Source organism: Vigna unguiculata, chromosome 2 (genome assembly GCF_004118075.2).
Source record: "Vigna unguiculata cultivar IT97K-499-35 chromosome 2, ASM411807v1, whole genome shotgun sequence".
Taxonomy (NCBI): domain Eukaryota; kingdom Viridiplantae; phylum Streptophyta; class Magnoliopsida; order Fabales; family Fabaceae; genus Vigna; species Vigna unguiculata.
The window spans coordinates 26,513,663-26,526,286 of NC_040280.1; the positions used below are offsets into that span (position 1 = coordinate 26,513,663).

Genomic DNA, 12,624 nt, shown 5'->3' on the forward strand with positions numbered 1-12,624 from the left:
ATTGGATTTATTTGCAGAGTTAAATATCTTAAAGAAAATTATAGATTGAAAAATGATAAATAAATTGATATTCTTAATTGTATAAAATGAATAAATTATTAAAAAATTATTTTTGCAAAGGCTTAAATATGTTTTTAACTTTTGAATTTTTGTGCAAATTGAAATTCCTTCATGTGTGAAACTTTAATATATTTTGGTCTCCAAAATTTAGAAATGAATAAGTATAGTATTTTTAACTGCAGTGCATTAAATTATTTTGACGTGTTAAACTTATTTTATGCTGATATTGAATCATGAACATGCCAAATGATGTAAATAACTCAAACGTTGGACTATATCCATTCATTCTTAAAGTTTGAAGACAAAAATATATCAAAATTTTAAACATTAATGAATTTTATTCTAGCTACAAAATTTATGAACTAAAAACATATTTAATCCTAAATTAAGCATGTAATTTTTATTTTTATTTAAAATATCGATATATATATATATATAATTTATTTTTATTTGAGTAATCAACTTAAAAAAATTCCTTCACAACCTTTAAAAGCCAGTTATGTTTTATATTTATTTAAATATTCATTTTTTTCGCAATCCATCTATGTTAGTTAATTATTTACATCTTTATGTCTATATGAATTTCAATAACTTTTATAAAAAATAAAAATAATTAAATGTATCGTTTAATAACATAAATCATTGATCGTAATTTGAAATTTGAAATTATATATTAAACATTTTTTTTTATTATTTCATCATTAATATTAAAAATATATCATATAAAAAAAGATTTCCTACACATGATACACTCTAATATGCTTCATTTGTTAGGGAAGTTTACTGTCCTCCATGTGACTGGAAGGAAGAAAATATTAAAGAGTTGGGTGGAGGGTGGAAGATGGAAGATGGAAGATGGAAGATAGGAGACATATCACAAAATCTTTCTCTAAGCCTCATCCATTCTAATTTCAAACAAACAATAAATATTCGTGATAAAATATAAGGGTCAAAAGATCAATTTAATGTTTTTAATTATAATATAAAATAATATCAAGCTAATTATATAATAATTTAAGGGTTAAATATGTTTTTTGTCTCTCAAATTTTAATGAGTTTTAGAATTAGTTTCTCTTCAAAATTTTATACCAATTTAGTACTTATTTTTATAAATACTTAAATTTATTCTTTCATCTTTATACCAATTTTGTTATGTATTACCACTAATATTATGTGATGTTGCATCTTATTTTTTGGATTGCAATTAGAAGGGTATAATCATGTGATTGGTTACATGTTAATTTTTGGATTACAAGTATAAATGTGTGGGTGTAGCATTAATTTCTAAACGCAAGTTGGGATAGGTGTATTTTTTTTTTTTTTGAAGACCTCAACTAATTAGTAATTTCCAAATTTTTTTATACTTAGGATTAATATTTATAGGGTAAAATTAAGTAGTTGACTATAAATAGGTAAAATTATTGAAGTCAATCAAATATTTTTTTTTATATAAATTTAACAATTTTTTTGTTGGTCAACTATTAAAAACTATAGGTAAAAGTGGATTAAATGTCTTAACTTTGACTCATACATTTATAACAAACTTTAATTAGTTAAAAAAAACAACAACATTGTATAATCAAAATTAAAAATGGAATACATTTTCAAAATTTAGAAATTTAACTTTTTGTTAATTACATCTAAACAAATTCAGAACTATGATTAAATAGACTGATTAATGGAATCTAAAAAAAATTCTACTACTTTATTGATAAAAGAACTTATTAAATATATGATAATAGTAAAAATTAGGTGTCTTTATTATCTTCAAATTTGGCGACATGACACATGCCAAATAACAAATAAAAAATCATTTGCAACCCTAATTTTGGATGTTAACTTTAGTCTAAAGGAGAACTCAATTTTCATTCGTTCTCATTCTTTCTTTCTTTGCATGGTAAAAAAAAATTCTCTTCCCTTCTCACCTCTCTTTACAAGTTTTTTTTTATCAACTTTCTTTATCAAAGTCACCAGAGCTCAAACCTTCATCTTTTTTTATAACGAAATAATAAGAGTCGTAATATTTTTTATTAGAAGGAGTTGATGTGGACGTGGTGTTTGTTTTTTCTAAATGTTCTACAAAATGTAAAATTTAAAATTTAAAATATTAATTTATTGTTTTTGTAAAATAGTTACATAATAAACAATAATTTTAATTGAGATTTATATAATGAATGACAAATAAATTATACAGGAAGTTTTGACATTACAATCATATAAAGATTATGTGTTTATGTATATTTATTTCTTATATGTTATTTATCTTTCTCATTTTTGTTTAATATAAGGCTAATACTTGAATTTATAATATTTTTCTATAAAGTAAATTAAGTTTTAATTTAGGTTTTTACCAAACATAACATGTCTATTTTTGCTGAACATCAACACATTTCCCTTTTACCTAACTTTATTATGTTAGTTTTACTATAAAGAAACATGTTTTGCTTTTATCCGAATCGAACACCAAAACAAATTATAAATATCATTATTAAAACTTTCTTAAAAGATATTAAATATCAATAAGTCATTAGTAGTTTTAATATGGCATGGTCATTATATATGTATGTTAATATATGATTTTTTTTTTTTGGCATTTTTATTCCACAAATTTAGAATTTGGTTACAATTTTCATATCGACAAAAATCATATTAAAATAAATATATTAACATATGTCATGGTTGTTTCTATGTATATTAATATCATGATTTGATTATTTTTGTCATGATTATTCCAATAAATTGAATATTGATTCCAATTTTTATATTAAATATTAGTAAATGAAGTTAATAAGTGACTTGAGTTTGAATGACCTATACCGAATAATCAACGTGTGATGAACTAAATCAAATACAGTCTAATAGCTGTTGTGACAACTCTACACAGTAAGCATATTTCATAATTTACTTATAATTATATTAAATTATTTAAGTTGTTAAAACTAAATAATTAATGTAACGTGTCCATTACATTAAATAAAAGTAATGATAAGTTAAGAACAAATTTATAATTAATTATGATTAAACACTAACAGGATTAAAAAGGGATGTGGGATACTATAAAAATCCTAATAATTTTTTCATTTTCACTGATAAAAAAGAAACTAGAAAAATAAAAATGGTATGAAATAAAGAGCTGAAAAACAAAATATCTTGTCATGAACCTGATGAGCTGAATCTTTTGGTCAATGCGTTGCTTAACTGATATCTTTCTAATTTTTGTAACAGTGGAGTAAGTGCTTAATTAATTTGGTCCACGTTTCGGACGTGATTTCTCAGTTTATCTGCATATTTGTTTCGTTCTTCCTCGCCAAAATTTAATAAATATTCACGATTGTTTCAAAATTAACAAATTTTAATTAAGCTTCCCATCTTCCCTTTTGACGTAATCTTAAATAAATGCATTTAACTTTTTAGAATAATGAATATATTGTTTCTCTCTAATTTTTTTTTTCCACAAACTAATAAAATAATGGATTAAATATGTTTTTGTCAAACTTTGAGTGAAAATTAAAATTAGTTTTTTTCAGAAGTTTAAACTAATTTAACTTTTTAACTCTGTAGATGTATTGATTTAATCATTTTAATCAAATTTTATTAAGTTTATTTGACGTTTCAAATGCATTTAATTATCATATTTTAGTTTGTTTATACCGGTTGACACATTTTTTTTAATAACGTGTTTGAAATGTCAATTAAACTTCAAAAACTTACAAAAATTGATTTAAATAATTAAATTCACATATTTTTAAATATGACAAACTAAATTAGTTCAAAATTTTCTAAAAAAACTAATTCTAATTTTCATTAAAAAGTTAAAAAATCAGAATCATATTTAACCTTCAAATAATTTGGCAATTTGCGAGAGAATATAACATTACTCGTTCAAACGCACGAAAATTTCAACACTCCCTTTATAAGTTTTCACGTCAACTATGCAACTATACAACTATAAGGATGTGAAATCGAACGCTCTATAAAATTAGTAGTTATACCATTATTAAGTCATTGATTAACTATAGCACCAACGTTGCAAATCCTCTCCATAATAACTTCTAATTAGACACGCATTAATTTTTAATGCTACGTGTACCTATTTAATGCAATAATTTTTTTTTATAAATTTTAATTCTCTTTCGTACAAATAACTCTAAACAATAAATTTATACCATAAAACAACTCTATTTAGTTGCTTTTTCAATGATCCATTAAGAAAGTTTTTATCATAATATTTTATTAATAACCTGTTAATTTATAGTTCCTCAATTCCTTTTTCAAAGTTGCATTTAAAAAAAAAAACATTTATGTTTACTATTATTTTGAAAGTTAAAAATAATATTCATTATTATTTTATTAATTGTATTTTTATTCTTCACCTATGTGTCTATAAGAGTAGGTATATTTATTCATTATTTTCCAAGTTGATCTGATATCATATTTTAGTGGAACGCGAAGGTTCATTGATGTTACTTTGAATGGTTATGTTGGAATTTAGACATTTAGTGGTGATGGAAAGTAAGATTGACCCACATTCATGGGTCAATATTCCACCCATAGTGCTCTTCTCTAATTATAACACACTGTTTTACAATTTTTTTTTTCTAAATATTTATTTCGTACATTAGTTATGGGTCAATATCTGTTTCATTAACTTTCTATAAACGAAAGGGTGAAAAGCTTGAAAATAGATACAAGCAATTTCAGAATACGAGGCGAGAAATGTTTGTAATTTTGAAAGAGAGTGAAGAAAAAATAAATGCATTAGAAACTTGAATTATTATATATAACGTTGATCATGCATAAATTGTATTAAAATTAATACTGCACAAAGATTGGATTTAAAATTAAGATTAAATTGTTAGGCTGAGTATGTAACTAAAGTTTATAATTTATCTTATTGATTTTATAATATTTTGTAAACACTGGTTAATTTTTCTCATTCAATACATGTATTTTTCTTACAAAAGTATTCACATTATTATTCACTTGCCCTTCAAATGATAAAATTTGTTAAATAACAAACATAAGCTAAAATAACTAAAATTCCATTGGTAGTTTCTATACTGAGATAACATTTGGGACATAAAGTAAGTTAAGCTGTCTTTATTGACCAATAAATACCAACTAAAGACTAAATTTGAATCACTAAAACCTTATGTTTGGGAACTCCTAATCAAGGAAACTTAATCTCAACCTTCAAAACATGATTCTTAATTAAGAAGGTGTGAGAAGTGCTTATAAAACACAAAACGGTCTTGTCTTAATTATTGAGTGATATAGATTTTTTTTTTTCTAGATTAAGTACTCCGTGATACAATAAAGGGAATTTTTTTACTTCTTTTGATATCCTTTTCTTTTTATTTAGAACCAATTTTGAAATATTCATAGCAAAGAAACTTAATTACATTGTCATTTGTGATCGTTTGACAGTTAAAAAATTCAAGTTGAAAGTTTCATATCAAATAAAATTAAATAAGATGACAAGATATAAAAAAAACTAATAAAATTATTATCTTTACAAATTTTGATTGAGAGTAGTGTTCTGATATTTTATATGACTTATTAATATTGAATATTTTTGGAATCTCTTATTGAAAAACCTTGTAATATTAGAGATAATTTATATTTGTGACAACTTAAACGAGTATAATAAAGTAGTAATTCAAGATAAGTTATAAATACCAGATTGGATAAAAATAAATAAATTTATAAATATAAAGACTTGTATTGGATTAAAAATAGTGTTTTATTTTTTTTGTATGGATTTGTTCATAATGTACCGGTATTAATCTTTCTGAATAACTAATAATAAGTAAAAGGAATTGATATTGAATTGACTCTAAAAACCTTGAAATTTCAAAAGTCTTTAATTGCTTATGTGAAAAAAGTACCATGATACTTTCACAACAAAATTTTTTATAAAGTTTGTTTTTATAAACATCAAACTTTTTTATTTTCTTTCTAAGTCACATCAAACTTTTCTTTCATCCATTAAGATATTATCATGTATACATTATCAAAAATTTGTTAAAAAATATTTTTTTCGTAAAAAAAAAATATAGCTGCTAAGAACATAACAAAAGTATTTGTACCGGTTTGGAATGCAATGTTTACTCACCATCCACACACATAGTGAAAAAAAAAAAAAGGAACAGTGCACATATGGAGATATGCATAAAAAATTAGTTGGATGAATGTTAACGTGAATTTTCCAATACATCGGTAATTCCACATGTCTCACTTTCTCTGGATTTTAGTGGCGACAACAAAGTCAAAATGTTTCCTTCATTTATTTAATGTTGCGATCAACTCCGAAAATGTGATGTACTAATTAAACCTCAACTGCAAAATTCATGTCATTACGTCACTGTTGTCACATGTTCAAGTTTGAACTTGGCCAAAAAAACGTCTGCAGAAATTTCTAAAGATAGAAGAATATGAATTCCATTTGAACTTGTAAAGAGAATTCTATCCCACCAGTGAATGGAATAAATATCCACTGCACCTCACGTAATCAACCTAACACTTCAACGCTACAAATCAAATTATTGTTTGCTCCAGTGTTGTCATCACAAAAATCCTCTAAACACTACACAGATTTTAATATTATACTTCACCATCGTACTACCAGTATCCAATAGTTATATAATTAAGCCGCGCATCGGTTCAAATTATTTAATGGAGAGCATAACACAGGTAAATAAACAGGACTAGCTTTAGAAGAGTGACACAACACATACGTAGGGTGACTTTTTTTTCCTTTTCTGGAAAAGGCGAAGAAGAAAAGAAAAGAGTAAGTGAACTAAGTCTTATTGATGTTGTGTTCAATTGAGAACAAAACAGCTAAAACACTCCTACGAGACATTAATGAAGTCTACTTGCACGTAATTTCCCAACCAACACCAATTAATTGTTCTTCTGAAGCTACAACATATTAATTATACAATTGCAAGCTTGGCTAGCTTTTAGTATTTGCAATGTGATGATGATGGTGGGAGGTAAATTAAGAAACAACTTTGGAGATATCCTTGCAAGACCTGTTGTATTTCATATGGCTATTCACAAGGTGACCGGCTGAAATTGCAGACATGAGTGAGAGTTCACCAGCCAGGACCGAACCAGCTACTATGGCTGCTAGTAACCTAGAATTTGCACCAGGTGACTCTTTGCTCGCACCCTTAACCCCCAGTAGATTAAGACATGCTGATTGTGATGCCAGTTGTGTGCCTCCTCCAACTGTACCCACCTGCACCATTCTTCAACTCTCAGGATTTCGAGGTCTTTTCATCATTAATATAACATTGCCACCATTATGAATTGTAGTGACTCATATATATGCGGATAAAATGCTAAAATTAAAGCAGAGGATCGGATGCTAGAAAGTCAGATTGAAATTTAATGTGAACTGGAATACCAACAACTCGCAATCCAGTTAGACACGTTGAGCGATCTTACTCTACAATATGTAATGTGTCAGTTGGTGGCTACATACATGTCACCTTTCTAGACAACTTGCATGTAAAGAAAACAGAGGAATTTAAGACAAACCAAGTTATGTTCACCTCATTTAATGCTTTTTATCAATTTAATAAAATAGGATACTTCAAAATATTATTTTCCGAAAGTAATTGTCGTCGAACATGCACTGCCATTGCCCGTACCATGCGTTTCTCTGGACATGTGTCCAATTAGCGTGTTTTATACAATTTGTTATTGCCGACAGAAAAAAAAAAGGAAAAATGTATGATGGAATTGGAAACTAAAATTTCTGGGTGAAGAATTCAGATATAAGAACCCGCGGATAGATAAAAATTCCAGACAGTATTAATGAAGTTTTGTTGTTTGTATTAGATGAATAGATGTGAAGGACCATAAGAAAAAAATTAAAATAAATAAGATTTGTAATTATTTAGATAGATGAAAAACCAAAAAGATGTAGTAAACGTAATTTTGTCTCATTATTAGTTTTTTCTATTTCATTTATTAATTTAATATGCTTTTATTTATTTATTAATTATGTTGAAGATATAAATAATATAAATATTCATAAAATATTTGTTACATATTTTCAACATAATCTATGTTAAATAAAATGTTATTAGAAGAGAATATCCACTACTTATTGAATCTTAATAATATTCAAAAGGATATCGGCTTTCTTTGATTGTATGCGTATGACGGACGGGTGGATTCATACACACGTACGTGCTAAATACTAATGTTGTGTTTGGAAAACTGGAGAACAAAAAGAAAGCAGAGAAAAGTTTTAAATCTGGATTGAGAAAAGTTTTCCTTTTAGAAAGTAACTTTTTTCTTCTATCTTATTTATTTTCTAACTGAATAAGGGAACAAGAATCAACAGTGTTGTAGATTTTGTCTAGTCACCATTTTATCTTACACGTGTTACTTTTATATACACTTCAGCTCCCTTACCTTTTATACATTCTGCAGTTTTACACAGATACGTGATGGGTAGCTTTTTTATTGTCTGTTTGTGCACATGCTTCATAAATAAACGTATCCGAGATACAGAAGAAGAGGGGTTATCTTGAAGCATAATTATTGATCTTTCAACCACATTTAAAATTGAATGTTTCTGTATTTATTTGTCTGCATTCGTGTGATTGCGTGTCTTTCTCATGCAAATCACGCACTGCTTTTTTTAATATTATCATTATAAAAAAATAAAAAAAAGATAGTACTGTTTGGTAGGAAATGCCTAATTAGATGAAATAATAATTGTTTGCAACGAAGCATATACGATGGATTAATTGTAACATATATTAATTAATTAAAGAAGATTATGAAAAGATAAAATACATACCTCAATGGAAGGCATGGTGACAGAGATGTGAAGGTCCTTGGCGTCGTTGACAGCTTCCATCATGGTTATGCAGTGAGAACTCTCGACATTCTGAGCAGGATCCTGTCCAGTGGCCAAGTAAAGTGCAGAAACGATGTTACTAGCATGGGCATTGAAGCCACCGAGAGCACCCGCCATGGCCGACCCAGTAAGGTTCTTCAACATATTAAGCTCCACCAAAGCCTCAACGCTGGTCTTCAACACTTTCTTAACCACCTCCTCCTTAATAACAGCCTCGCACACCACCGACTTCCCTCGCCCCTCGATCCAGTTCACCGCCGCAGCTTTCTTATCCGAACAGAAATTCCCTGATAATATTATAACAATGTCATCACATCATCACTTTCACCCCATTGATTGGAAAACCAAACAAGGTGACGTCATGACATGTTTTAGTGTTTGATTACTTACCTGATATCCCAAGAACATCCATGTCAGGGAAGTCGCTCTGAAGATAATTAAGCACGTTCTGAACTCCTTTCGAAACCATGTTCATCCCCATGGCATCCCCTGTAGTGCAACTGAATCTAATATACAGATTCTTCCCTGCCATTGTTGCTTTTATGTCTTGCAATCTCGCAAACCTGCTTGACCTACACACGTGTATGTGTATGTGTGTACACACACCAACGGTTTATTAAACTTTTACTTTTATATATTTACAAAAGAAAAGATTGTTGAAATTTGTAATTAAGCTGATTATAAATTTAGAATTTGTTATAAATTAAAATGTTATAAAAGGAAAAAGAAAATAGAATTTGTTTCGGTGAAAGTAAAATTACTTGTTGAAAACGACGGCGAGGGATTCGAAATTGAGAGGATCTTCGAGGAAGAACTTGAGCTGAGAGGCGCGTTTGGCGGAGGCGAACCGAACCACGGGGGCTCTGGTCATGGCGTCACGGAGGAGCATGGAGGAAGCTCCGCCGGAGAGGTGAATGGCCTTGCAGCCTCTGTTGGTGCTGGCGACCAAGCACCCCTCGGTGGTGGCCATGGGGATGGTGTACTCGTTCCCGTCGAGAAGAAGCGGTCCGGCGACGCCGACGGGGATCTGAACGAACCCAATCGGCATCTCGCAGCACTGCCCCAGAATGGAGTCGTAATCGAAGCCTTCGACAGGGAGGCCACGGAGGGACCTCCCGGTGAGGCTCTCGACCGCCTCGCGGCGGATCTCGGCGGCGCGACGGCAGTCTCCGAGGCGGGACTCGAGGGAGTAGGAGGGGACGGAGCCGGAGACGACGGCGAGGACGAGGTCACGATCGTCGTGAGGGAGCGGAAGCGGCGGGGAGAGAGGTGGGGCGGGGGGTTTGGTAATGTGGAGGTCGAGGTCGTCGTCGGGGGAGGTGCGGGAGTTAAGGAAGGGGTGGAGGATGAAGGTAATGCCAAAGAAGGCCATTAGGTAGACGAAGGAGGCGATGAGGGAGAGGATAGCGGCCATCTCGGAGAGCGTGACGATGTGGAGAGGGGTGGAGGTGCGGATCTTCTCCCGCCATCGGTGGAGGAGGAAGTAGGCGACGGAGAAGAAGAGATGAAGAAGAGGGCGTTGGTGATGTGGGAGTGGGTGTCGTGGTTTGGATTAGGGTCGGGTTGTTTGAGGGATTCACCGGCTTGAGAGGAGCGGTTGTGTCGCCGGCGAACTTCCATTTCTTGGGATAAAATAGGGGAGGGAATGGAATCCCGAAAAGGAATGATGGCAAGTGGGAGAAGGCGTTGGATGGTTGAAACAAAATGCGGAGTCTTAGAATCCTTTTTATAGAAACCAACTCTCAACAACGATCTCGCTCTTCATCCTCTTCATTTTTTCCTATGGGCAATTCAAAATTATTTTTTTTTTTATTACTTTCATTAATTAACTCTTCAAATATATTACTAAAACTACACTTTTTATTCTTATTTATTTCCCCGCTTTACTTTACCCATCAATAATTTTATACGTATATAAAATTCATTTTCTCAATAACTAATACGTCAGTGAATAGTTCATGAACAGTGTGTGTATGGTATCCATAGTTTCAAAAAATTTATCACACAGAATGATATTGGCCAATATCCACAAAAAAAAGTATGTTTAATTTTTATATTTTTCAGAACTTATTTTGTAGGTTAAAACATTATATTACTTTTTTATTATTATTTCACAAGTGAACTCATTATTGTTAATATTAATTGTGTTTTATTTTATATGTTTGAATCTTAATTGTGTTATATTAAATATTTGATTTATATTTTTATATTTATTTTAAATATGTTAAGGAACCTCTTAACTATTGTGTTATTTTACTTTAAAATGTTATAGATTATGATATTATATTTACGTTGTAGTGTTTTATATATTATTAAATTACTGATGACACTTATTAGAATTCAGGCACATTAAATATTAATGATTAGTAAAAAATAAATCCTCTGCTAGACCTTACTTATACAGTATACAAAAATAGTTTTTTAAAATATATTTAGGTATAAGCTTAACTTAACATAGAAGTATTATGTATAAATGGTAACAATGGTTTAGTTATTGATTAAATGTTATAAATGGACATCTGACTTATGATATCAGATAAATATTAAAATGAAAAGTAAAAAACTTTAAAGGAAATTATATATATATATATATATATATATATATATATATATAGGTTTAATAAATATACTACTGTCACTGCAAATAATGTGTCTCCTTTCACATTACGATACTTTAATAATATTATTTTCGTAAAAAAAAATTGTATATACTTTGTTATATTTCATTTTTTTCTACGTATTTATGTTGCGTTATCTAGTTTTATTTTATTTTGTTTTGTCTTTGTACGAATATGAAGTAAAAATATCAACGTTTTTCCTATGTTACATCGCCTTCACTCTTTGGCAATAAAGCACGAACCAACCACCAATCTCTTGTACTCATGTAGAAGTAGTTCTATGGTGTGAATGGGGTGTTACATTCCTTGAATAGCCATCATGGAAAGTGATATTTATCCAAGTTATGATAAACGTTTACCTAATTTTGAATTCAATTGTGGAAGAAAAGGAAAAATAAAACAAGAGAAAATGATAAATACAATAAGTGATTTGATTAAAAAGGGACAAAAATGAAAGAAAAATAAAGGTATGCGTAAATTTTTCTAACTCTGGTTCGATGTCTATTCACCGACACTGTTTGCAGTACTCAGTTTAAGTTTAAGATTGAGTATTCCCTGAATATTAAAAATACAATAAATTATAAATGCAAATATAACGTTGTGAAAAAAATTCCACTTGTTAGAATTGTATAATTTGTGTACAATACTATAAGTTAGGCGGTGAAAGTGTTAAAAAAATAGACACTGTGGTCTCAATTTTTTTCTTGTTTTTCTTATCCTTACATATGTCAAACACAATAGAAAAAAATTCTTAAAAAGCTAAAGAATTATATTTTATAAAGGGTTAAATTATATTTTTATAAAAAGTAAAATTAAAATTCGTTTTTGTCCCAAAATTTGGTAAAGTTTAGTTTCCAAATTTTAAAAATGAATGAATATAATCTTTTTAAGCTAATTATATTAATTTTTTTTTAACATATTAAACTGCATTCTAAAGTAATTTTTGAGTTTATACTGTTTTATACATTTCAGTTCAAATGTAACTCTGAAATATCATTTATCTGATACGTCAATATATTTATTTTAAAAATAATAGAACATAATATATGATAGATACACGATATA

General features: G+C 29.1%; 1 protein-coding gene across 1 annotated transcript; it reads right to left on the minus strand.

Annotated features, from left to right (window-relative positions):
* Positions 1-6,842: 6,842 nt before the first annotated feature.
* On the minus strand, positions 6,843-10,561 carry LOC114166587 (3-hydroxy-3-methylglutaryl-coenzyme A reductase 1-like). The gene is given in 5 exon segments (XM_028051337.1): positions 6,843-7,303; positions 8,882-9,228; positions 9,332-9,513; positions 9,703-10,447; positions 10,450-10,561. Coding segments are annotated over 5 exon segments (1,629 nt in total). The 3' UTR covers positions 6,843-7,060.
* Positions 10,562-12,624: the final 2,063 nt, after the last annotated feature.